The sequence below is a fragment of the Heptranchias perlo genome, unplaced genomic scaffold (assembly GCF_035084215.1).
Source record: "Heptranchias perlo isolate sHepPer1 unplaced genomic scaffold, sHepPer1.hap1 HAP1_SCAFFOLD_1288, whole genome shotgun sequence".
Taxonomy (NCBI): Eukaryota; Metazoa; Chordata; class Chondrichthyes; order Hexanchiformes; family Hexanchidae; genus Heptranchias; species Heptranchias perlo.
The window spans coordinates 10,830-37,846 of NW_027138525.1; the positions used below are offsets into that span (position 1 = coordinate 10,830).

General features: G+C 54.2%; 1 protein-coding gene across 2 annotated transcripts; it reads left to right on the top strand.

Moving 5' to 3' along the window:
* The first annotated feature begins 1,097 nt into the window (after positions 1-1,097).
* Positions 1,098-26,868, top strand: LOC137308324 (tapasin-related protein-like). 2 transcript variants are annotated; one of them, XM_067977116.1, is made up of 8 exons: positions 1,098-1,585; positions 5,594-5,833; positions 8,964-9,254; positions 11,494-11,829; positions 17,814-18,143; positions 18,644-18,748; positions 24,163-24,191; positions 24,372-26,868. In XM_067977116.1, exons 1-8 carry the CDS (start codon positions 1,549-1,551, stop codon positions 24,384-24,386), a joined length of 1,383 nt encoding a protein of 460 aa, XP_067833217.1. In that variant the 5' UTR covers positions 1,098-1,548; the 3' UTR covers positions 24,387-26,868. The 2 variants fall into 2 exon arrangements, with proteins under 2 accessions (XP_067833217.1, XP_067833216.1); XM_067977115.1 differs by having other exon boundaries at positions 1,099-1,585; positions 24,163-26,868.
* Positions 26,869-27,017: the final 149 nt, after the last annotated feature.

Below are 27,017 nucleotides of genomic sequence, written 5' to 3' on the forward strand. Positions count from 1 at the left end.
CCCAAACTGTGGGGACTCCTCACCCCCCCCCAAACTGTGGGGACTCCTCACCCCCCCCCCCCCCAAACTGAGGGGACTCCTCACCCCCCCAAACTGAGGGGACTCCTCAACCCTCAAACTGAGGGGACTCCTCAACCCTCAAACTGAGGGGACTCCTCACCCCCTCAAACTGTGGGGACTCCTCACCCCCAAACTGTGGGGACTCCTCACCCCCCCCAAACTGTGGGGTCTCCTCACCCCCCAAACTGAGGGGACTCCTCACCCCCCCCCAAACTGAGGGGACTCCTCACCCCCCCCAAACTGAGGGGACTCCTCAACCCTCAAACTGAGGGGACTCCTCACCCCCTCAAACTGTGGGGACTCCTCACCCCCAAACTGTGGGGACTCCTCACCCCCCCCCCAAACTGTGGGGTCTCCTCACCCCCCAAACTGAGGGGACTCCTCACCCCCCCCCCAAACTGTGGGGACTCCTCACCCCCCCCCAAACTGTGGGGTCTCCTCACCCCCCAAACTGTGGGGACTCCTCACCTCCCCCCAAACTGTGGGTTCTCCTCACCCCCCAAACTGTGGGGACTCCTCACCCCCCCAAACTGTGGGGACTCCTCACCCTCCCAAACTGTGGGGACTCCTCACCCCCCCAAACTGTCGGGACTCCTCACCCCCCAAACTGTGGGGACTCCTCACCCCCCCAAACTGTGGGGACTCCTCACCCCCCCAAACTGTGGGGTCTCCTCACCCCCCCAAACTGTGGGGTCTCCTCACCCCCCAAACTGTGGGGACTCCTCACCACCCCCCAAACTGTGGGGTCTCCTCACCCCGCCCCCCCCATCAGCAGGACCCTCGCTCCAGGAGATTGCTCGCCCTCCATCGAAGCTCGCTCCCCGAGGAGGGACTACGTTTCGTTGCCGAGTTCCGTGACAAGAACGGACGAGTCGCAAAGGACTCGATGGGGAGCGGGCGATGAAAGATGGAGCTTTCCCCCGTCAACCAGATCGTCACAGTCAACGGAGGGGAAGGGAGCCGAGCTCTGGCGTCGCTCGAGACTGGAGATCGGCCTGGGGAGGGCGGGGGGGGGGGGGGGAAAGGGGTGCGGTGGGGGGGCGCACGTTTGGGAATAAAAGCCAGCCCGGGGTCCGCACTCCTGATCCCTGACCCGGAAAACCCCGGTCGGATGTAACCTGGGGGGCGAGCGGTGTGATTCGAGGCGATGCCCCACGCAGTCGAATAGCCGACGGGGGAGAACCGCCCGGTGGGTGGCGGGAGGTGTCCGCCCTCCGCCCCCGCCCCCCCCCACCTCGACCCCCGGCGACCATTCCCCGGGGAGAGAGGAGATCATACCGTTCCGGGCGACCGACGGTTAACTTCGAAAGGCGGAGAGATTGGCTGCAGAGCCCGGAACGGAAGACAATGAGAGAAGCTTCCTGCAGCAGGAGAGAAAGTGAAAGCAGAACATGTCTCTCCCCTGCGAGGCCCTACCCCATCGAACGACCCTGAACCAGCCGGAGAGGACAGGACAGGACACGACCTGGGGGACAGAGACCACCGACAATGAACCTCGCACTCCCCTGTCTCCTTCTCTCGCTGGGTAAGAAACTTGCCTCTCGTCCAGACCTGGGAGCGTTTGATGGGGACGGTGTAGAGGGAGCTTTACTCTGTATCTCACCCTGAGAGTGTTTGATGGGACAGTGTAGAGGGAGCTTTACTCTGTATCTAACCCTGTACCTGCCCTGGGAGTGTTTGATGGGACAGTGTAGAGGGAGCTTTACTCTGTATCTAACCCTGTACCTGCCCTGGGAGTGTTTGATGGGACAGTGTAGAGGGAGCTTTACTCTGTATCTAACCCTGTACCTGCCCTGGGAGTGATTGATGGGACAGTGTAGAGGGAGCTTTACTCTGTATCTAACCCTGTACCTGCCCTGGGAGTGTTTGATGGGACAGTGCAGAGGGAGCTTTACTCTGTATCTAACCCTGTACCTGCCCTGGGAGTGTTTGATGGGACAGTGTAGAGGGAGCTTTACTCTGTATCTAACCCTGTACCTGCCCCTGGGAGTGTTTGACGGGACAGTGTAGAGGGAGCTTTACTCTGTATCTAACCCTGTACCTGACCCTGGGAGTGTTTGACGGGACGGTGTAGAGGGAGCTTTACTCTGTGTCTAACCCTGTACCTGCCCTGGGAGTGTTTGATGGGACAGTGTAGAGGGAGCTTTACTCTGTATCTAACCCTGTACCTGCCCCTGGGAGTGTTTGACGGGACAGTGTAGAGGGAGCTTTACTCTGTATCTAACCCTGTACCTGACCCTGGGAGTGTTTGACGGGACGGTGTAGAGGGAGCTTTACTCTGTATCTAACCCTGTACCTGCCCTGGGAGTGTTTGACGGGACAGTGTAGAGGGAGCTTTACTCTGTATCTAACCCTGTACCTGACCCTGGGAGTGTTTGATGGGACAGTGTAGAGGGAGCTTTACTCTGTATCTAACCCTGTACCTGCCCTGGGAGTGTTTGATGGGACAGTGTAGAGGGAGCTTTACTCTGTATCTAACCCTGTACCTGCCCTGGGAGTGTTTGACGGGACGGTGTAGAGGGAGCTTTACTCTGCATCTAACCCTGTACCTGACCCTGGGAGTGTTTGACGGGACAGTGTAGAGGGAGCTTTACTCTGTATCTAACCCTGTACCTGCCCTGGGAGTGTTTGATGGGACAGTGTAGAGGGAGCTTTACTCTGTATCGAACCCTGTACCTGCCCTGGGAGTGTTTGACGGGATGGTGTAGAGGGAGCTTTACTCTGTATCTAACCCTGTACCTGACCCTGGGAGTGTTTGATGGGACGTTGTAGAGGGAGCTTTACTCTGTATCTAACCCTGTACCTGCCCTGGGAGTGTTTGATGGGACAGTGTAGAGGGAGCTTTACTCTGTATCTAACCCTGTACCTGCCCTGGGAGTGTTTGATGGGACAGTGTAGAGGGAGCTTTACTCTGTATCTAACCCTGTACCTGCCCTGGGAGTGTTTGACGGGACAGTGTAGAGGGAGCTTTACTCTGTATCTAACCCTGTACCTGACCCTGGGAGTGTTTGACGGGACAGTGTAGAGGGAGCTTTACTCTGTATCTAACCCTGTACCTGCCCTGGGAGTGTTTGATGGGACAGTGTCGAGGGAGCTTTACTCTGTATCTAACCCTGTACCTGCCCTGGGAGTGTTTGATGGGACAGTGTAGAGGGAGCTTTACTCTGTATCTAACCCTGTACCTGACCCTGGGAGTGTTTGATGGGACAGTGTCGAGGGAGCTTTACTCTGTATCTAACCCTGTACCTGCCCTGGGAGTGTTTGATGGGACGGTGTAGAGGGAGCTTTACTCTGTATCTAACCCTGTACCTGCCCTGGGAGTGTTTGATGGGACAGTGTAGAGGGAGCTTTACTCTGTATCTAACCCTGTACCTGCCCTGGGAGTGTTTGACGGGACAGTGTAGAGGGAGCTTTACTCTGTATCTAACCCTGTACCTGCCCTGGGAGTGTTTGATGGGACAGTGTAGAGGGAGCTTTACTCTGTATCTAACCCTGTACCTGCCCTGGGAGTGTTTGACGGGACAGTGTAGAGGGAGCTTTACTCTGTATCTAACCCTGCACCTGCCCTGGGAGTGTTTGATGGGACAGTGTAGAGGGAGCTTTACTCTGTATCCAACCCTGTACCTGCCCTGGGAGTGTTTGACGGGACAGTGTAGAGGGAGCTTTACTCTGTATCTAACCCTGTACCTGCCCTGGGAGTGTTTGATGGGACAGTGTAGAGGGAGCTTTACTCTGTATCTAACCCTGTACCTGCCCTGGGAGTGTTTGACGGGACAGTGTAGAGGGAGCTTTACTCTGTATCTAACCCTGTACCTGCCCTGGGAGTGTTTGATGGGACAGTGTAGAGGGAGCTTTACTCTGTATCTAACCCTGTACCTGCCCTGGGAGTGTTTGATGGGACGGTGTAGAGGGAGCTTTACTCTGTATCTAACCCTGTAACTGCCCTGTGAGTGTTTGATGGGACAGTGTAGAGGGAGCTTTACTCTGTATCTAACCCTGTACCTGCCCTGGGAGTGTTTGACGGGACAGTGTAGAGGGAGCTTTACTCTGTATCTAACCCTGTACCTGCCCTGGGAGTGTTTGACGGGACAGTGTAGAGGGAGCTTTACTCTGTATCTAACCCTGTACCTGCCCTGGGAGTGTTTGATGGGACGGTGTAGAGGGAGCTTTACTCTGTATCTAACCCTGTACCTGCCCTGGGAGTGTTTGATGGGACAGTGTAGAGGGAGCTTTACTCTGTATCTAACCCTGTACCTGCCCTGGGAGTGTTTGATGGGACAGTGTAGAGGGAGCTTTACTCTGTATCTAACCCTGTACCTGCCCTGGGAGTGTTTGATGGGACAGTGTAGAGGGAGCTTTACTCTGTATCTAACCCTGTACCTGCCCTGGGAGTGTTTGATGGGACGGTGTAGAGGGAGCTTTACTCTGTATCTAACCCTGTACCTGCCCTGGGAGTGTTTGATGGGACGGTGTAGAGGGAGCTTTACTCTGTATCTAACCCTGTACCTGACCCTGGGAGTGTTTGATGGGACAGTGCAGAGGGAGCTTTACTCTGTATCTAACCCTGTACCTGCCCTGGGAGTGTTTGACGGGACAGTGTAGAGGGAGCTTTACTCTGTATCTAACCCTGTACCTGACCCTGGGAGTGTTTGACGGGACAGTGTAGAGGGAGCTTTACTCTGTATCTAACCCTGTACCTGACCCTGGGAGTGTTTGACGGGACAGTGTAGAGGGAGCTTTACTCTGTATCTAACCCTGTACCTGCCCTGGGAGTGTTTGACGGGACAGTGTAGAGGGAGCTTTACTCTGTATCTAACCCTGTACCTGCCCTGGGAGTGTTTGATGGGACAGTGTAGAGGGAGCTTTACTCTGTATCTAACCCTGTACCTGCCCTGGGGGTGTTTGATGGGACAGTGTAGAGGGAGCTTTACTCTGTATCTAACCCTGAACCTGCCCTGGGAGTGTTTGATGGGACAGTGTAGAGGGAGCTTTACTCTGTATCTAACCCTGTACCTGCCCTGGGAGTGTTTGATGGGACAGTGTAGAGGGAGCTTTACTCTGTATCTAACCCTGTACCTGCCCTGGGTGTGTTTGATGGGACAGTGTAGAGGGAGCTTTACTCTGTATCTAACCCTGTACCTGCCCTGGGAGTGTTTGATGGGACAGTGTAGAGGGAGCTTTACTCTGTATCTAACCCTGTACCTGCCCTGGGAGTGTTTGATGGGACAGTGTAGAGGGAGCTTTACTCTGTATCTAACCCTGTACCTGACCCTGGGAGTGTTTGATGGGACAGTGTAGAGGGAGCTTTACTCTGTATCTAACCCTGTACCTGACCCTGGGAGTGTTTGATGGGACAGTGTGGAGGGAGCTTTACTCTGTATCTAACCCTGTACCTGACCCTGGGAGTGTTTGATGGGACAGTGTGGAGGGAGCTTTACTCTGTATCTAACCCTGTACCTGCCCTGGGAGTGTTTGACGGGACAGTGTAGAGGGAGCTTTACTCTGTATCTCACCCTGTTGTATTCGTTCCCAGTCTTGGGCCTGCGAGCTCAATCTGAGCCCCTCTCTCCCCGTCAGGCCGTGGACCTGGTCCTGGATTGCTGGTTTGTGAAGCAGGGCGGGCGACTGACGACCTTCGGAGGGGGATTCAACCGGGACAAAGCTCTTTTCGTCCTGCGAAACATCAGTGTCCCTGAAGACGAAAGCAGCTCCACCTGGACTGGCTACGAACCCCGGGACGAGGACCGAGATCTGATCATCTTCGAGGGCGTTGGTGAGAGATCACATCAAGTTTACAGTCCAGAATCAGGCCGTTCGGCCCATCGTGCTCCGTGCTGGTGCTCATGCTCCACACGAGCCTCCTCCCTCCCCTCCTCCATCTCCCCCCTCTCCTTCCGTTCCTTTCTCCCTCATGTGTCTATCCAGCTTCCCCCCTTAAATCCATCTCCACTATTCCCCTCGACTACTCCTCGAGGGACCGAGTTCCACATTCCCACCGCTCTCTGGGGAAAGAAGGTTCTCCTGAATTCCCCGATTGGATTTATTGGTGACTCTCTTATATTTATGGCCCCCCCCCTAGTTCTGGTCTCTCCCCCACAAATGGAGACATCTTCTCTACGTCTACCCTATCGAAACCCTTTCATAATCTTAAAGACCTCCATCAGGTCACACAGTGCTCCAAGTGTGGTCTAACCAAGGTATATGGAGACCAGAACTGTGCACAGTGCTCCGAGTGTGGTCTAACCAAGATATATGGAGACCAGAACTGTGCACAGTGCTCCAAGTGTGGTCTAACCCAGGTATCTGGAGACCAGAACTGTGCACAGTGCTCCAAGTGTGGTCTAACCAAGGTATATGGAGACCAGAACTGTGCACAGTGCTCCAAGTGTGGTCTAACCAGGGTATATGGAGACCAGAACTGTGCACAGTGCTCCAAGTGTGGTCTAACCAAGGTATATGGAGACCAGAACTGTGCACAGTGCTCCGAGTGTGGTCTAACCAAGGTATATGGAGACCAGAACTGTGCACAGTGCTCCGAGTGTGGTCTAACCAAGGTATATGGAGACCAGAACTGTGCACAGTGCTCCGAGTGTGGTCTAACCAAGGTATATGGAGACCAGAACTGTGCACAGTGCTCCAAGTGTGGTCTAACCCAGGTATATGGAGACCAGAACTATGCACAGTGCTCCAAGTGTGGTCTAACCCAGGTATATGGAGACCAGAACTGCGCACAGTGCTCCAAGTGTGGTCTAACCAACGTATATGGAGACCAGAACTGTGCACAGTGCTCCAAGTGTGGTCTAACCAAGGTATATGGAGACCAGAACTGTGCACAGTGCTCCAAGTGTGGTCTAACCCAGGTATATGGAGACCAGTACTGTGCACAGTGCTCCGAGTGTGGTCTAACCAAGGTATATGGAGACCAGAACTGTGCACAGTGCTCCGAGTGTGGTCTAACCAAGGTATATGGAGACCAGAACTGTGCACAGTGCTCCAAGTGTGGTCTAACCCAGGTATATGGAGACCAGAACTGTGCACAGTGCTCCGAGTGTGGTCTAACCAAGGTATATGGAGACCAGAACTGTGCACAGTGCTCCAAGTGTGGTCTAACCAAGGTATATGGAGACCAGAACTGTGCACAGTGCTCCAAGTGTGGTCTAACCAAGGTATATGGAGACCAGAACTGTGCACAGTGCTCCAAGTGTGGTCTAACCAAGGTATATGGAGACCAGAACTGTGCACAGTGCTCCAAGTGTGGTCTAACCAAGGTATATGGAGACCAGAACTGTGCACAGTGCTCCAAGTGTGGTCTAACCAAGGTATATGGAGACCAGAACTGTGCACAGTGCTCCAAGTGTGGTCTAACCAAGGTATATGGAGACCAGAACTGTGCACAGTGCTCCAAGTGTGGTCTAACCAAGGTATATGGAGACCAGAACTGTGCACAGTGCTCCGAGTGTGGTCTAACCAAGGTATATGGAGACCAGGACTGTGCACAGTGCTCCAAGTGTGGTCTAACCAAGGTATATGGAGACCAGAACTGTGCACAGTGCTCCGAGTGTGGTCTAACCAAGGTGTATGGAGACCAGAACTGTGCACAGTGCTCCAAGTGTGGTCTAACCAAGGTATATGGAGACCAGAACTGTACACAGTGCTCCAAGTGTGGTCTAACCAAGGTATATGGAGACCAGAACTGTGCACAGTGCTCCAAGTGTGGTCTAACCAAGGTATATGGAGACCAGAACTGTGCACAGTGCTCCAAGTGTGGTCTCACCAAGGTATATGGAGACCATAACTGTGCCCAGTGCTCCAAGTGTGGACTAACCCAGGTATATGGAGACCAGAACTGTGCATAGTGCTCCGAGTGTGGTCTAACCCAGGTATATGGAGACCAGAACTGTGCACAGTGCTCCGAGTGTGGACTAACCCAGGTATATGGAGACCAGAACTGTGCGCAGTGCTCCGAGTGTGGTCTAACCCAGGTATATGGAGACCAGAACTGTGCACAGTGCTCCGAGTGTGGTCTAACCCAGGTATATGGAGACCAGAACTGTGCACAGTGCTCCGAGTGTGGACTAACCCAGGTATATGGAGACCAGAACTGTGCACAGTGCTCCGAGTGTGGACTCACCAAGGTTCTATACAAGTTTAACAGAACTTCTCTGCTTTTCAATTCTATCAGGTTCTATTTCAGATTCCCTGCCCATTTTGCTCGGTAGAATGAGGAGAGGCGATATAAACTCTTTGGAACCTCCTCCAGCCCCTCCAACCCTCCGAGATCTCTGCACTCCTCCAATTCTGGCCCCTTGCGCCTCTCCCCGATTTCCATAGGCAGCCTGTGCCTTCAGCTGTCTGGGCGCCTTGCTCTGGAATATCCCCCCAAACATCCTCGCCTCAGTACTGACCCTCCGACAGTGCGGCGCTCCCTCAGTACCGACCCTCCCACAGTGCGGCGCTCCCTCAGTACTGACCCTCCGACAGTGCGGCGCTCCCTCAGTACTGACCCTCCGACAGTGCGGCGCTCCCTCAGTACTGACCCTCCGACAGTGCGGCCCTCCCTCAGTACTGACCCTCCGACAGTGCGGCGCTCCCTCAGTACTGACCCTCCGACAGTGCAGCGTTCCCTCAGAACCGACCCTCCGACAGTGCGGCGCTCCCTCAGTACTGACCCTCCGACAGTGCGGCGCTCCCTCAGTACTGACCCTCCGACAGTGCGGCGCTCCCTCAGTACTGACCCTCCGACAGTGCGGCGCTCCCTCAGTACTGACCCTCCGACAGTGCGGCGCTCCCTCGGCACTGTCCCTCCCGGGGGAGTGGGAATAATCGGACAGCTCCCTCGAAAGAGCTGGCACGCTCCCCTCGGCCGGTTTCCCTCCTTTTTTGACTCTCCCTCCTCCCTCCAGTTTCAGATGTCCCGATCCCAGACGGGGATCTGCTGCTTCACGCAGACTGTGGAGGGCAAGACGTTAGCTGTGAGATCGCCAGCTTCCACCCGGAGAGGGGCCCGGGAGAGGAGGAGGAGGACGAGGCCTCCGCGTCCTGGTTCATCGGGAGCCTCCGGATCGAGGGAGGGGCTCTGAGCATCTGCCTGGTGATGCGGAACGTGCCTGTCCCCGGGGAGGAGAGGGTGGGGCGGGCCTCGAACGAGGGGCTAAACCTGCCACTCAGTGCGAGAGGGACCATCAGTCTATCAGGTACGCAGAGAGGGAATGGTCAGGAAGGGGCTTGGGTCCATTGGGATTGTGTACAGTGGGAGTGAATGGGAAGGGGTTTGGTCCATTGGGATTGTGTACAGTGGGAGTGAATGGGAAGGGGTTTGGTCCCTTGGGATTGTGTACAGTGGGAGTGAATGGGAAGGGGTTTGGTCCATTGGGATTGTGTACAGTGGGAGTGAACGGGAAGGGGTTTGGACCATTGGGATTGTGTACAGTGGGAGTGAATGGGAAGGGGTTTGGTCCATTGGGATTGTGTAGAGTGGGAGTGAACGGGAAGGGGTTTGGTCCATTGGGATTGTGTACAGTGGGAGTGAATGGGAAGGGGTTTGGTCCATTGGGATTGTGTACAGTGGGAGTGAATGGGAAGGGGTTTGATCCATTGGGATTGTGTACAGGGGGAGTGAATAGGAAGGGGTTTGGTCCATTGGGATTGTGTACAGTGGGAGTGAATGGGAAGGGGTTTGGTCCATTGGGATTGTGTACAGTGGGAGTGAATGGGAAGGGGTTTGGTCCATTGGGATTGTGTACAGTGGGAGTGAATGGGAAGGGGTTTGGTCCATTGGGATTGTGTACAGTAGCAGTGAATGGGAAGGGGTTTGGTCCATTGGGATTGTGTACAGTGGGAGTGAATGGGAAGGGGTTTGGTCCATTGGGATTGTGTACAGTGGGAGTGAATGGGAAGGGGTTTGGTCCATTGGGATTGTGTACAGTGGGAGTGAATGGGAAGGGATTTGATCCATTGGGATTGTGTACAGGGGGAGTGAATAGGAAGGGGTTTGGTCCATTGGGATTGTGTACAGTGGGAGTGAATGGGAAGGGGTTTGGTCCATTGGGATTGTGTACAGTGGGAGTGAATGGGAAGGGGTTTGGTCCATTGGGATTGTGTACAGTGGGAGCGAACGGGAAGGGGTTTGGTCCATTGGGATTGTGTACAGTGGGAGTGAATGGGAAGGGGTTTGGTCCCATTGGGATTGTGTACAGTGGGAGTGAATGGGAAGGGGTTTGGTCCCATTGGGATTGTGTACAGTGGGAGTGAATGGGAAGGGGTTTGGTCCATTGGGATTGTGTACAGTGGGAGTGAACGGGAAGGGGTTTGATCCATTGGGATTGTGTAGAGTGGGAGTGAATGGGAAGGGGTTGGTCCATTGGGATTGTGTACGGTGGGAGTGAATGGGAAGGGGTTTGGTCCATTGGGATTGTGTACGGTGGGAGTGAACGGGAAGGGGTTTGATCCATTGGGATTGTGTACAGTGGGAGTGAATGGGAAGGGGTTTGGTCCATTGGGATTGTGTACAGTGGGAGTGAATGGGAAGGGGTTTGGTCCATTGGGATTGTGTAGAGTGGGAGTGAATGGGAAGGGGTTTGGTCCATTGGGATTGTGTACAGTGGGAGTGAATGGGAAGGGGTTTGGACCATTGGGATTGTGTACAGTGGGAGTGAACGGGAAGGGGTTTGGTCCATTGGGATTGTGTACAGTGGGAGTGAATGGGAAGGGGTTTGGTCCATTGGGATTGTGTACAGTGGGAGTGAATGGGAAGGGGTTTGTTCCATTGGGATTGTGTAGAGTGGGAGTGAACGGGAAGGGGTTTGATCCATTGGGATTGTGTAGAGTGGGAGTGAATGGGAAGGTGTTTGGTCCATTGGGATTGTGTACAGTGGGAGTGAATGGGAAGGGGTTTGATCCATTGGGATTGTGTAGAGTGGGAGTGAATGGGAAGGGGTTTGGTCCATTGGGATTGTGTACAGTGGGAGTGAACGGGAAGGGGTTTGGTCCATTGGGATTGTGTACAGTGGGAGTGAATGGGAAGGGGTTTGGTCCATTGGGATTGTGTACAGTGGGAGTGAATGGGAAGGGGTTTGGTCCATTGGGATTGTGTACAGTGGGAGTGAATGGGAAGGGGTTTGTTCCATTGGGATTGTGTAGAGTGGGAGTGAACGGGAAGGGGTTTGATCCATTGGGATTGTGTAGAGTGGGAGTGAATGGGAAGGTGTTTGGTCCATTGGGATTGTGTACAGTGGGAGTGAATGGGAAGGGGTTTGATCCATTGGGATTGTGTACAGTGGGAGTGAATGGGAAGGGGTTTGGTCCATTGGGATTGTGTACAGTGGGAGTGAATGGGAAGGGGTTTGGTCCATTGGGATTGTGTAGAGTGGGAGTGAACGGGAAGGGGTTTGGTCCATTGGGATTCATCCTCATTATCTTCCCCTGATTCCCCAGTGAATTTCCTGGTCTTCACCCGCACCCCGACCATCAAGACAGGTCTGGGACAGAGTGTCCTCCTGGATTGCGGCTTTGCCGGTGGTGAGGGTTCCGGGGTCTCGGTCGAGTGGCGTTTGCAGCACAAGGGGAGCGGACGTATGGTTTACACACTGACAGAGGGCGAGGGGAAGGCCAAGAGGCTCGGGGCTGAGATGGACTTGGAGAAGGTGCTGACAGAGGGCAACGTCTCGCTGCGTCTGGACGATTTCACGGTACGAGACGAAGGGACCTACATCTGCACAGTCCGAGGGTCAGTCGGCCAAGCGCAGCAGACAATCCAGGTCCAGGTCCTTGGTACGTATTAGACACCAGTCAGTGTACAGATATCTCCCCGAGAGAGAGAGAGGGGACTGAGAGACACCAGTCAGTGTACAGATATCTCCCTGAGAGAGAGGGGACTGAGAGACACCAGTCAGTGTACAGATATCTCCCTGAGAGAGGGGGGACTGAGAGACACCAGTCAGTGTACAGATATCTCCCTGAGAGAGGGGGGACTGAGAGACACCAGTCAGTGTACAGATATCTCCCTGAGAGAGAGGGACTGAGAGACACCAGTCTGTGTACAGATATCTCCCTGAGAGAGAGGGGACTGAGAGACACCAGTCAGTGTACAGATATCTCCCTGAGAGAGAGGGGACTGAGAGACACCAGTCAGTGTACAGATATCACCCTGAGAGAGGGGACTGAGAGACACCAGTCAGTGTACAGATATCTCCCTGAGAGAGAGGGGACTGAGAGACACCAGTCAGTGTACAGATATCTCCCTGAGAGAGAGGGGACTGAGAGACACCAGTCAGTGTACAGATATCTCCCCGAGAGAGAGGGGACTGAGAGACACCAGTCAGTGTACAGATATCTCCCTGAGAGAGAGGGGACTGAGAGACACCAGTCAGTGTACAGATATCTCGCTGAGAGAGAGGGGACTGAGAGACACCAGTCAGTGTACAGATATCTCCCTGAGAGAGAGAGGACTGAGAGACACCAGTCAGTGTACAGATATCTCCCTGAGAGAGAGGGGACTGAGAGACACCAGTCAGTGTACAGATATCTCCCTGAGAGAGAGGGGACTGAGAGACACCAGTCAGTGTACAGATATCTCCCTGAGAGAGAGGGGACTGAGAGACACCAGTCAGTGTACAGATATCTCCCTGAGAGAGAGGGGACTGAGAGACACCAGTCAGTGTACAGATATCACCCTGAGAGAGGGGACTGAGAGACACCAGTCAGTGTACAGATATCTCCCTGAGAGAGAGGGGACTGAGAGACACCAGTCAGTGTACAGATATCTCCCTGAGAGAGAGGGGACTGAGAGACACCAGTCAGTGTACAGATATCTCCCCGAGAGAGAGGGGACTGAGAGACACCAGTCAGTGTACAGATATCTCCCTGAGAGAGAGGGGACTGAGAGACACCAGTCAGTGTACAGATATCTCCCTGAGAGAGAGGGACTGAGAGACACCAGTCAGTGTACAGATATCTCCCTGAGAGAGGGGACTGAGAGACACCAGTCAGTGTACAGATATCTCGCTGAGAGAGAGGGGACTGAGATACACCAGTCAGTGTACAGATATCTCCCTGAGAGAGAGAGGACTGAGAGACACCAGTCAGTGTACAGATATCTCCCTGAGAGAGAGGGGACTGAGAGACACCAGTCAGTGTACAGATATCTCCCTGAGAGAGAGGGGACTGAGAGACACCAGTCAGTGTACAGATATCACCCTGAGAGAGAGAGGGACTGAGAGACACCAGTCAGTGTACAGATATCTCCCTGAGAGAGAGGGACTGAGAGACACCAGTCAGTGTACAGATATCTCCCTGAGAGAGAGGGGACTGAGAGACACCAGTCAGTGTACAGATATCTCCCTGAGAGAGAGGGGACTGAGAGACACCAGTCAGTGTACAGATATCTCCCTGAGAGAGAGGGGACTGAGAGACACCAGTCAGTGTACAGATATCTCCCTGAGAGAGAGGGACTGAGAGACACCAGTCAGTGTACAGATATCTCCCTGAGAGAGAGGGACTGAGAGACACCAGTCAGTGTACAGATATATCCCTGAGAGAGAGGGGACTGAGAGACACCAGTCAGTGTACAGATATCTCCCTGAGAGAGAGAGGGACTGAGAGACACCAGTCAGTGTACAGATATCTCCCTGAGAGAGGGGACTGAGAGACACCAGTCAGTGTACAGATATCACCCTGAGAGAGAGGGACTGAGAGACACCAGTCAGTGTACAGATATCTCCCTGAGAGAGAGGGACTGAGAGACACCAGTCAGTGTACAGATATCTCCCTGAGAGAGAGGGGACTGAGAGACACCAGTCAGTGTACAGATATCTCCCTGAGAGAGAGGGGACTGAGAGACACCAGTCAGTGTACAGATATCTCCCTGAGAGAGAGGGACTGAGAGACACCAGTCAGTGTACAGATATCACCCTGAGAGAGAGGGACTGAGAGACACCAGTCAGTGTACAGATATCTCCCTGAGAGAGAGGGGACTGAGAGACACCAGTCAGTGTACAGATATCTCCCTGAGAGAGAGGGACTGAGAGACACCAGTCAGTGTACAGATATCTCCCTGAGAGAGAGGGGACTGAGAGACACCAGTCAGTGTACAGATATCTCCCTGAGAGAGGGGACTGAGAGACACCAGTCAGTGTACAGATATCACCCTGAGAGAGAGGGGACTGAGAGACACCAGTCAGTGTACAGATATCACCCTGAGAGAGAGGGGACTGAGAGACACCAGTCAGTGTACAGATATCTCCCTGAGAGAGAGAGGACTGAGAGACACCAGTCAGTGTACAGATATCTCCCAGAGAGAGAGGGGACTGAGAGACACCAGTCAGTGTACAGATATCTCCCTGAGAGAGAGGGGACTGAGAGACACCAGTCAGTGTACAGATATCACCCTGAGAGAGAGGGACTGAGAGACACCAGTCAGTGTACAGATATCTCCCTGAGAGAGGGGAGACTGAGAGACACCAGTCAGTGTACAGATATCTCCCTGAGAGAGAGAGGACTGAGAGACACCAGTCAGTGTACAGATATCTCCCCGAGAGAGAGGGGACTGAGAGACACCAGTCAGTGTACAGATATCTCCCTGAGAGAGGGGAGACTGAGAGACACCAGTCAGTGTACAGATATCTCCCCGAGAGAGAGGGGACTGAGAGACACCAGTCAGTGTACAGATATCTCCCTGAGAGAGAGGGGACTGAGAGACACCAGTCAGTGTACAGATATCTCCCTTAGAGAGAGGGGACTGAGAGACACCAGTCAGTGTACAGATATCTCCCTGAGAGAGAGGGGACTGAGAGACACCAGTCAGTGTACAGATATCTCCCTGAGAGAGAGGGGACTGAGAGACACCAGTCAGTGTACAGATATCTCCCTGAGAGAGAGGGGACTGAGAGACACCAGTCAGTGTACAGATATCTCCCTGAGAGAGAGGGACTGAGAGACACCAGTCAGTGTACAGATATCTCGCGAGAGAGAGAGAGGGGACTGAGAGACACCAGTCAGTGTACAGATATCTCCCCGAGAGAGAGAGGGGACTGAGAGACACCAGTCAGTGTACAGATATCTCGCCGAGAGAGAGAGGGGACTGAGAGACACCAGTCAGTGTACAGATATCTCCCTGAGAGAGAGGGACTGAGAGACACCAGTCAGTGTACAGATATCACCCTTAGAGAGAGGGGACTGAGAGACACCAGTCTGTGTACAGATATCACCCTGAGAGAGAGGGGACTGAGAGACACCAGTCAGTGTACAGATATCTCCCTGAGAGAGAGAGGGACTGAGAGACACCAGTCAGTGTACAGATATCTCCCTGAGAGAGAGAGGGGACTGAGAGACACCAGTCAGTGTGCAGATATCTCCCTGAGAGAGAGGGACTGAGAGACACCAGTCAGTGTACAGATATCTCCCTGAGAGAGAGGGGACTGAGAGACACCAGTCAGTGTACAGATATCACCCTGAGAGAGAGGGACTGAGAGACACCAGTCAGTGTACAGATATCTCCCTGAGAGAGAGAGGGACTGAGAGACACCAGTCAGTGTACAGATATCTCCCCGAGAGAGAGGGGACTGAGAGACACCAGTCAGTGTACAGATATCTCCCTGAGAGAGAGGGACTGAGAGACACCAGTCAGTGTACAGATATCTCCCTGAGAGAGAGGGACTGAGAGACACCAGTCAGTGTACAGATATCTCCCTGAGAGAGAGAGAGGGGACTGAGAGACACCAGTCAGTGTACAGATATCTCCCTGAGAGAGAGGGACTGAGAGACACCAGTCAGTGTACAGATATCTCCCTGAGAGAGAGGGACTGAGAGACACCAGTCAGTGTACAGATATCTCCCTGAGAGAGAGAGAGGGGACTGAGAGACACCAGTCAGTGTACAGATATCTCGCGAGAGAGAGAGAGAGGGGACTGAGAGACACCAGTCAGTGTACAGATATCTCCCTGAGAGAGAGAGGACTGAGAGACACCAGTCAGTGTACAGATATCTCCCTGAGAGAGAGGGGACTGAGAGACACCAGTCAGTGTACAGATATCTCCCTGAGAGAGAGGGGACTGAGAGACACCAGTCACTGTACAGATATCTCCCTGAGGGAGAGGGGACTGAGAGACACCAGTCAGTGTACAGATATCTCCCTGAGAGAGAGGGGACTGAGAGACACCAGTCAGTTTACAGATATCTCCCTGAGAGAGAGGGGACTGAGAGACACCAGTCAGTGTACAGATATCTCCCTGAGAGAGAGGGACTGAGAGACACCAGTCAGTGTACAGATATCTCCCTGAGAGAGAGGGACTGAGAGACACCAGTCAGTGTACAGATATCTCCCTGAGAGAGAGGGACTGAGAGACACCAGTCAGTGTACAGATATCTCCCTGAGAGAGAGGGACTGAGAGACACCAGTCAGTGTACAGATATCTCCCTGAGAGAGAGAGGACTGAGAGACACCAGTCAGTGTACAGATATCTCCCTGAGAGAGAGGGACTGAGAGACACCAGTCAGTGTACAGATATCTCCCTGAGAGAGAGGGGACTGAGAGACACCAGTCAGTGTACAGATATCTCCCTGAGAGAGAGAGGGGACTGAGAGACACCAGTCAGTGTACAGATATCTCCCTGAGAGAGAGGGACTGAGAGACACCAGTCAGTGTACAGATATCTCCCTGAGAGAGAGGGACTGAGAGACACCAGTCAGTGTACAGATATCTCCCTGAGAGAGAGGGGACTGAGAGACACCAGTCAGTGTACAGATATCTCCCTGAGAGAGAGAGGACTGAGAGACACCAGTCAGTGTACAGATATCTCCCTGAGAGAGAGGGACTGAGAGACACCAGTCAGTGTACAGATATCTCCCTGAGAGAGAGGGACTGAGAGACACCAGTCAGTGTACAGATATCTCCCTGAGAGAGAGAGGGGACTGAGAGACACCAGTCAGTGTACAGATATCTCCCTGAGAGAGAGGGGACTGAGAGACACCAGTCAGTGTACAGATATCTCCCTGAGAGAGAGAGGGGACTGAGAGACACCAGTCAGTGTACAGATATCTCCCTGAGAGAGAGGGACTGAGAGACACCAGTCAGTGTACAGATATCTCCCTGAGAGAGAGAGGGGACTGAGAGACACCAGTCAGTGTACAGATATCTCCCTGAGAGAGAGGGGACTGAGAGACACCAGTCAGTGTACAGATATCTCCCTGAGAGAGAGGGACTGAGAGACACCAGTCAGTGTACAGATATCTCCCTGAGAGAGAGGGGACTGAGAGACACCAGTCAGTGTACAGATATCTCCCTGAGAGAGAGGGGACTGAGAGACACCAGTCAGTGTACAGATATCTCCCTGAGAGAGAGGGGACTGAGAGACACCAGTCAGTGTGCAGATATCTCCCTGAGAGAGAGAGGACTGAGAGACACCAGTCAGTGTACAGATATCTCCCTGAGAGAGAGGGACTGAGAGACACCAGTCAGTGTACAGATATCTCCCTGAGAGAGAGGGACTGAGAGACACCAGTCAGTGTACAGATATCTCCCTGAGAGAGAGGGGACTGAGAGACACCAGTCAGTGTACAGATATCTCCCTGAGAGAGAGGGGACTGAGAGACACCAGTCAGTGTACAGATATCTCCCTGAGAGAGAGGGGACTGAGAGACACCAGTCAGTGTACAGATATCTCCCTGAGAGAGAGGGACTGAGAGACACCAGTCAGTGTACAGATATCTCCCTGAGAGAGAGAGAGAGAGGGGACTGAATTCTCTCTGATCTTTTCCAGAACCTCCGCAGGTGAGGCTATTGCCAGAGGTGCTGTATTTCCGGGAGGGAATGAGAGAGACGTTGTCCTGTGAGATTGGGCGATATTACCCTCTGGACGTGACAGTGACCTGGTCGCTGGTCAATCCCCTGGACAATCTCGGAGCTCGACCCATGTCCCCGGTCACCTACACCAGCCACCGTCAAAACAAGGAAGGCACTTTTAACATCACAGCTCAGATTGAACTGGCCCCAGGTCCAGACGAGACAGAGGTTGTCTACACCTGTGAGGTCTCCCACGTCGCCTTGGAGACTCCTCTCTCCAGGAGCCTCCGTCTGCGAAGATCGGCCGGTAAGGAGAGGGTTAATCCCCCCCCTCCGATAGGGGAACGGGCCGGTGTCTGTAACCGGGAGGAGGTGGGCGAGAGGGTTAATCCCCCTCCGATAGGGGAACGGGCCGGTGTCTGTAACCGGGAGGAGGTGGGCGAGAGGGTTAATCCCCCTCCGATAGGGGAACGGGCCGCCCTGGTGTCTGTAACCGGGAGGAGGTGGGCGAGAGGGTTAATCCCCCTTCCGATCGGGGCTGGATTATTTGCCTCCGTGCCGCCTCCCATAGTCGAATGGCCTCTGGCTCCCTCTGCCTTCGCTCAGAAAGTGGAAAGTGTCAGGGGCGGGGGGAGGTGGGATGGAATTGTCGTGAGGTTAACCCGGACCCCCGGGGAGGTTTGGGCGGGGACAGAGAGAGTTTCGAGGTTGGAATCCATCCAATGTTCCCATTTCCCCCCTCTCGTTGGTCTCTAATCTTCTCCCTCCTCTTCCTCCCCCCCCACCCCGCCTTCCCCCCTCTTTCAGAATCCACGGAGAGCAGTCACTCAGCGCTGTACGGGACCCTCATCGCCTCCGTCCTGTTCGTCCTCGCAATCGTACATTACTGTCGACAGCATCGAGGACCAGCGGGTAAGGTAGCAGAACACTCCGAGAACCTCGGAGGAGATTGAGTTAACGGGACCCCTTTTAAAGAGGGAGTCTCTCTCTCTCTCCATCAGAGACCCCTTTTAAAGGGGGAGTCTCTCTATCAGGGACCCCCTTTAAAGAGGGAGTCTCTCTATCAGGGACCCCCTTTAAAGAGGGAGTCTCTCTATCAGGGACCCCTTTTAAAGAGGGAGTCTCACCGTCAGGGACCCCTTTTAAAAAGGGAGTCTCTCTCCGTCAGGGACCCCTTTTAAAGAGGGAGTCTCTCTATCAGGGACCCCTTTTAAAGAGGGAGTCTCTCTATCAGGGACCCCTTTTAAAGAGGGAGTCTCTCTATCAGGGACCCCCTTTAAAGAGGGAGTCTCTCTATCAGGGACCCCTTTTAAAGAGGGAGTCTCTCCGTCAGAGACCCCTTTTAAAGAGGGAGTCTCTCTCTCTCCATCAGGGACCCCTTTTAAAGAGGGAGTCTCTCTCCGTCAGGGACCCCTTTTAAAGAGGGAGTCTCTCTATCAGGGACCCCTTTTAAAGAGAGAGTCTCTCCGTCAGAGACCCCTTTTAAAGAGGGAGTCTCTCTCTCTCCATCAGGGACCCCCTTTAAAGAGGGAGTCTCTCTATCAGGGACCCCTTTTAAAGAGGGAGTCTCTCTCTCTCCGTCAGAGACCCCTTTTAAAGAGGGAGTCTCTCTCTCTCTCCGTCAGAGACCCCTTTTAAAGAGGGAGTCTCTCTCTCTCCATCAGGGACCCCTTTTAAAGAGGGAGTCTCTCCGTCAGGGACCCCTTTCAAAGAGGGAGTCTCTCTCTCTCTCCATCAGGGACCCCTTTTAAAGAGGGAATCTCTCTCTCTCTCCGTCAGAGACCCCTTTTAAAGAGGGAGTCTCTCCATCAGGGACCCCTTTTAAAGAGGGAGTCTCTCCGTCAGGGACCCCTTTTAAAGAGGGAGTCTCCCTCCCTCCGTCAGGGACCCCTTTTAAAGAGGGAGTCTCTCCGTCAGGGACCCCTTTTAAAGAGGGAGTCTCTCTCCCTCCGTCAGGGACCCCTTTTAAAGAGGGAGTCTCTCTCCGTCAGAGACCCCTTTTAAAGAGGGAGTCTCTCCATCAGGGACCCCTTTTAAAGAGGGAGTCTCTCTCTCTCTATCAGGGACCCCTTTTAAAGAGGGAGTCTCTCCGTCAGAGACCCCTTTTAAAGAGAGAGTCTCTCTCTCTCCGTCAGAGACCCCTTTTAAAGAGGGAGTCTCTCCATCAGGGACCCCTTTTAAAGAGAGAGTCTCTCCATCAGGGACCCCTTTTAAAGAGGGAGTCTCTCTCTCTCTCCATCAGGGACCCCTTTTAAAGAGGGAGTCTCTCCATCAGGGACCCCTTTTAAAGAGGGAGTCTCTCCGTCAGGGACCCCTTTTAAAGAGGGAGTCTCTCTCCCTCCATCAGGGACCCCTTTTAAAGAGGGAGTCTCTCTCTCTCTCCATCAGGGACCCCTTTTAAAGAGGGAGTCTCTCCATCAGGGACCCCTTTTAAAGAGGGAGTCTCTCTCCCTCCGTCAGGGACCCCTTTTAAAGAGGGAGTCTCTCTCTCTCTCCGTCAGGGACCCCTTTTAAAGAGGGAGTCTCTCTCTCTCTATCAGGGACCCCCTTTAAAGAGGGAGTCTCTCCGTCAGAGACCCCTTTTAAAGAGGGAGTCTCTCTCTCTCCATCAGGGACCCCTTTTAAAGAGGGAGTCTCTCTCCCTCCGTCAGGGACCCCTTTTAAAGAGGGAGTCTCTCTCTCTCTATCAGGGACCCCTTTTAAAGAGGGAGTCTCTCTCTCTCTATCAGGGACCCCCTTTAAAGAGGGAGTCTCTCTGTCGGGACCCCTTTTAAAGAGGGAGTCTCTCCGTCAGTGACCCCTTTTAAAGAGGGAGCCTCTCTCTCTCTATCAGGGACCCCCTTTAAAGAGGGAGTCTCTCTGTCGGGACCCCTTTTAAAGAGGGAGTCTCTCCGTCAGGGACCCCTTTTAAAGAGGGAGTCTCTCTCCCTCCGTCAGGGACCCCTTTTAAAGAGGGAGTCTCTCTCTCTCTATCAGGGACCCCTTTTAAAGAGGGAGTCTCTCCATCAGGGACCCCTTTTAAAGAGGGAGTCTCTCCGTCAGAGACCCCTTTGAAAGAGGGAGTCTCTCCGTCAGAGACCCCTTTTAAAGAGGGAGTCTCTCCATCAGGGACCCCTTTTAAAGAGGGAGTCTCTCTCTCTCTATCAGGGACCCCTTTTAAAGAGGGAGTCTCTCCGTCAGGGACCCCTTTTAAAGAGGGAGTCTCTCTCTCTCCGTCAGAGACCCCTTTTAAAGAGAGAGTCTCTCCATCAGGGACCCCTTTTAAAGAGGGAGTCTCTCCGTCAGGGACCCCTTTTAAAGAGGGAGTCTCTCTCTCTCCGTCAGAGACCCCTTTTAAAGAGAGAGTCTCTCCATCAGGGACCCCTTTTAAAGAGGGAGTCTCTCCGTCAGGGACCCCTTTTAAAGAGGGAGTCTCTCTCTCTCTATCAGGGACCCCCTTTAAAGAGGGAGTCTCTCTGTCGGGACCCCTTTTAAAGAGGGAGTCTCTCTCCCTCCGTCAGGGACCCCTTTTAAAGAGGGAGTCTCTCTCTCTCTATCAGGGACCCCTTTAAAAGAGGGAGTCTCTCTCTCTCTATCAGGGACCCCTTTTAAAGAGGGAGTCTCTCTCTCTCTATCAGGGACCCCCTTTAAAGAGGGAGTCTCTCTGTCGGGACCCCTTTTAAAGAGGGAGTCTCTCCGTCAGTGACCCCTTTTAAAGAGGGAGTCTCTCCGTCAGTGACCCCTTTTAAAGAGGAAGCCTCTCTCTCTCTATCAGGGACCCCCTTTAAAGAGGGAGTCTCTCTGTCGGGACCCCTTTTAAAGAGGGAGTCTCTCCGTCAGGGACCCCTTTTAAAGAGGGAGTCTCTCTCCCTCCGTCAGGGACCCCTTTTAAAGAGGGAGTCTCTCTCCCTCCGTCAGAGACCCCTTTAAAGAGGGAGTCTCTCTGTCAGGGACCCCTTTTAAAGAGGGAGTCTCTCTCTCTCTCCATCAGGGACCCCTTTTAAAGAGGGAATCTCTCTCTCTCTCCGTCAGAGACCCCTTTTAAAGAGGGAGTCTCTCCATCAGGGACCCCTTTTAAAGAGGGAGTCTCTCCGTCAGGGACCCCTTTTAAAGAGGGAGTCTCCCTCCCTCCGTCAGGGACCCCTTTTAAAGAGGGAGTCTCTCCGTCAGGGACCCCTTTTAAAGAGGGAGTCTCTCTCCCTCCGTCAGGGACCCCTTTTAAAGAGGGAGTCTCTCTCCGTCAGAGACCCCTTTTAAAGAGGGAGTCTCTCCATCAGGGACCCCTTTTAAAGAGGGAGTCTCTCTCCGTCAGAGACCCCTTTTAAAGAGGGAGTCTCTCCGTCAGAGACCCCTTTTAAAGAGAGAGTCTCTCTCTCTCCGTCAGAGACCCCTTTTAAAGAGGGAGTCTCTCCATCAGGGACCCCTTTTAAAGAGAGAGTCTCTCTCTCTCCGTCAGAGACCCCTTTTAAAGAGAGAGTCTCTCTCTCTCCGTCAGAGACCCCTTTTAAAGAGGGAGTCTCTCCATCAGGGACCCCTTTTAAAGAGAGAGTCTCTCCATCAGGGACCCCTTTTAAAGAGGGAGTCTCTCTCTCTCTCCATCAGGGACCCCTTTTAAAGAGGGAGTCTCTCCATCAGGGACCCCTTTTAAAGAGGGAGTCTCTCCGTCAGGGACCCCTTTTAAAGAGGGAGTCTCTCTCCCTCCGTCAGGGACCCCTTTTAAAGAGCGAGTCTCTCTCTCTCCGTCAGGGACCCCTTTTAAAGAGGGAGTCTCTCCATCAGGGACCCCCTTTAAAGAGGGAGTCTCTCTGTCGGGACCCCTTTTAAAGAGGGAGTCTCTCCGTCAGAGACCCCTTTTAAAGAGGGAATCTCTCTGTCAGGGACCCCTTTTAAAGAGGGAGTCTCTCTGTTAGAGACCCCTTTTAAAGAGGGAGTCTCTCCATCAGGGACCCCTTTTAAAGAGGGAGTCTCTCCGTCAGAGACCCCTTTGAAAGAGGGAGTCTCTCTGTTAGAGACCCCTTTTAAAGAGGGAGTCTCTCCATCAGGGACCCCTTTTAAAGAGGGAGTCTCTCCGTCAGAGACCCCTTTGAAAGAGGGAGTCTCTCTGTTAGAGACCCCTTTTAAAGAGGGAGTCTCTCCATCAGGGACCCCTTTTAAAGAGGGAGTCTCTCCGTCAGAGACCCCTTTTAAAGAGGGAGTCTCTCTATCAGGGACCCCTTTTAAAGAGGGAGTCTCTCTATCAGGGACCCCTTTTAAAGAGGGAGTCTCTCCATCAGGGACCCCTTTTAAAGAGGGAGTCTCTCCGTCAGAGACCCCTTTGAAAGAGGGAGTCTCTCCGTCAGAGACCCCTTTTAAAGAGGGAGTCTCTCCATCAGGGACCCCTTTTAAAGAGGGAGTCTCTCCGTCAGAGACCCCTTTGAAAGAGGGAGTCTCTCCATCAGGGACCCCTTTTAAAGAGGGAGTCTCTCCGTCAGAGACCCCTTTTAAAGAGGGAGTCTCTCCATCAGGGACCCCTTTTAAAGAGGGAGTCTCTCCCTCTCTGTCAGGGACCCCTTTTAAAGAGGGAGTCTCACCGTCAGAGACCCCTTTTAAAGAGGGAGTCTCTCTCTCTCCATCAGAGACCCCTTTTAAAGAGGGAGTCTCTCTATCAGGGACCCCCTTTAAAGAGGGAGTCTCTCTATCAGGGACCCCCTTTAAAGAGGGAGTCTCTCTCTATCTGGGACCCCTTTTAAAGTGGGAGTTTCTCTCCGTCAGGGACCCCTTTTAAAGAGGGAGTCTCTCCGTCAGGGACCCCTTTTAAAGAGGGAGTCTCTCTATCAGGGACCCCTTTTAAAGAGGGAGTCTCTCTATCAGGGACCCCTTTTAAAGAGGGAGTCTCTCTCTCTCCGTCAGAGACCCCTTTTAAAGAGAGAGTCTCTCCGTCAGGGACCCCTTTTAAAGAGGGAGTCTCTCCGTCAGGGACCCCTTTTAAAGAGGGAGTCTCTCTCTCTCCGTCAGAGACCCCTTTTAAAGAGAGAGTCTCTCCGTCAGGGACCCCTTTTAAAGAGAGAGTCTCTCCGTCAGAGACCCCTTTTAAAGAGGGAGTCTCTCCGTCAGGGACCCCTTTTAAAGAGGGAGTCTCTCCGTCAGGGACCCCTTTTAAAGAGGGAATCTCTCTCTCTCTCTCCATCAGGGACCCCTTTTAAAGAGGGAGTCTCTCTATCAGGGACCCCTTTTAAAGAGGGAGTCTCTCCGTCATGGGAACGCAGAGCAGGAAACACCCAGGCTGTATCCCCGGCCTTGGCTGTCTCGAGGACCCCCTCCCCCCATTAGAAATCTAACCCCTTTCTCCTTCTCTCCTTCTCCCCCAGGACCCCTGAACGGAGCAGGACAGGCCGAGGTGAGTTCGTCGCCCATTCTCCCCGACCCCAGCCCATCGCGCCCTCTTGGCGCAAAAGAAAATGGCCGCCGGGCCACTGGGCCCCAGAGCCTGCCTCTCGATTAGCCCTGGCAAACCCGCCGTCTGGCGTCACTGACCGCCCACCCCCGCCAACTGCTTTCAACTTTCGTCCCATCGCAGGTGAGGCCGAACTGAGCTCTTCGACATTTGGGCCGAGTCCGGGAGAGACCCGGTGGGGGGGACACCCCGTCCATCGAGAAGAGGAGACACGGAGCAGCGAGTCGGGACCAGGATCTCGGGCCGAGTGCCGAGTTCCCCAGCTCCCAGCCGGTGTGGTGAGCAGGGACTCGAGCCTTCCCATCGGAGACCCTCCCTCTAATCCCCCTAACCCTCCCATCGGAGACCCTCCCTCTAATCCCCCGAACCCTCCCATCGGAGACCCTCCCTCTAATCCCCCTAACCCTCCCATCGGAGACCCTCCCTCTAATCCCCCGAACCCTCCCATCGAAGACCCTCCCTCTAATCCCCCGAACCCTCCCATCGGAGACCCTCCCTCTAATCCCCCGAACCCTCCCATCGGAGACCCTCCCTCTAATCCCCCTAACCCTCCCATCGGAGACCCTCCCTCTAATCCCCCTAACCCTCCCATCGGAGACCCTCCCTCTAATCCCCCGAACCCTCCCATCGGAGACCCTCCCTCTAATCCCCCTAACCCTCCCATCGGAGACCCTCCCTCTAATCCCCCGAACCCTCCCATCGGAGACCCTCCCTCTAATCCCCCTAACCCTCCCATCGGAGACCCTCCCTCTAATCCCCCTAACCCTCCCATCGGAGACCCTCCCTCTAATCCCCCGAACCCTCCCATCGGAGACCCTCCCTCTAATCCCCCGAACCCTCCCATCGGAGACCCTCCCTCTAATCCCCCTAACCCTCCCATCGGAGACCCTCCCTCTAATCCGCCTATCCCTCCCATCAAAGACCCTCCCTCTAATCCCCCTAACCCTCCCATCGGAGACCCTCCCTCCAGTCCCCTAACCCTCCCATCGAAGACCCTCCCTCTAATCCCCCTAACCCTCCCATCGGAGACCCTCCCTCTAATCCCCCTAACCCTCCCATCGGAGACCCTCCCTCTAATCCCCTGAACCCTCCCATCGAAGACCCTCCCTCTAATCCCCCTAACCCTCCCATCGAAGACCCACCCTCTAATCCCCCTAACCCTCCCATCGAAGACCCTCCCTCTAATCCCCCTAACCCTCCCATCGAAGACCCTCCCTCTAATCCCCCTAACCCTCCCATCGAAGACCCTCCCTCCAGCCCCCTAACCCTCCCATCGGAGACCCTCCCTCTAATCCCCCTAACCCTCCCATCGAAGACCCTCCCTCTAATCCCCCTAACCCTCCCATCGGAGACCCTCCCTCTAATCCCCCTAACCCTCCCATCGAAGACCCTCCCTCTAATCCCCCTAACCCTCCCATCGAAGACCCTCCCTCTAATCCCCCTAACCTTCCCATCGAAGACCCTCCCTCTAATCCCCTGAACCCTCCCATCGAAGACCCTCCCTCTAATCCCCCTAACCCTCCCATCGAAGACCCTCCCTCCAGCCCCCTAACCCTCCCATCGAAGACCCTCCCTCCAGTCCCCTAACCCTCCCATCAAAGACCCTCCCTCTAATCCCCCTAACCCTCCCATCGAAGCCCCTCCCTCCAGTCCCCTAACTCATCGAAGACCCTCCCTCCAGTCCCTTAACCCATCGAAGCCCCTCCCTCCAGTCCCCTAACTCATCGAAGACCCTCCCTCCAGTCCCTTAACCCATCGAAGACCCTCCCTCCAGTCCCCTAACTCATCGAAGACCCTCCCTCCAGTCCCCTAACTCATCGAAGCCCCTCCCTCCAGTCCCCCTTAACCCATCGAAGACCCTCCCTCCAGTCACCCTAACCCATCGAAGACCCTCCCTCCAGTCCCCCTAACCCATCGAAGACCCTCCCTCCAGTCCCCTAACCCATCGAAGCCCCTCCCTCCAGTCCCCAACCCATCGAAGCCCCTCCCTCCAGTCCCCTAACCCATCGAAGCCCCTCCCTCCAGTCCCCCTTAACCCATCGAAGACCCTCCCTCCAGTCCCCCTAACCCATCGAAGACCCTCCCTCCAGTCCCCCTAACCCATCGAAGACCCTCCCTCCAGTCTCCCTAACCCATCGAAGCCCCTCCCTCCAGTCCCCCTAACCCAGCGAAGACCCTCCCTCCAGTCCCTTAACCCAGCGAAGACCCTCCCTCCAGTCCCCCTAACCCATCGAAGACCCTCCCTCCAGTCCCCTAACCCATCGAAGACCCTCCCTCCAGTCCCCCCAACCCATCGAAGCCCCTCCCTCCAGTCCCTTAACCCATCGAAGACCCTCCCTCCAGTCCCCTAACCCATCGAAGCCCCTCCCTCCAGTCCCCCTAACCCATCGAAGCCCCTCCCTCCAGTCCCTTAACCCATCGAAGACCCTCCCTCCAGTCCCCTAACTCATCGAAGCCCCTCCCTCCAGTCCCCCTTAACCCATCGAAGACCCTCCCTCCAGTCACCCTAACCCATCGAAGACCCTCCCTCCAGTCCCCCTAACCCATCGAAGACCCTCCCTCCAGTCCCCCAATGTGTTGTTTGACCAATGATGGTGTGAATAAAGTTTGATTGAATGAATCCCTGTGACGGTGTCTTGTGTGACATACCGGGAAGTGAGGTGACCTCACTTCCTGCCTCCAGCTCGGCCAGTTTGGAGGGTCCGGATTGCCTTTATATCAATGGGGATTGGAGTACAAGAGTGAGGAGGTCTTACTACAATTGTACAG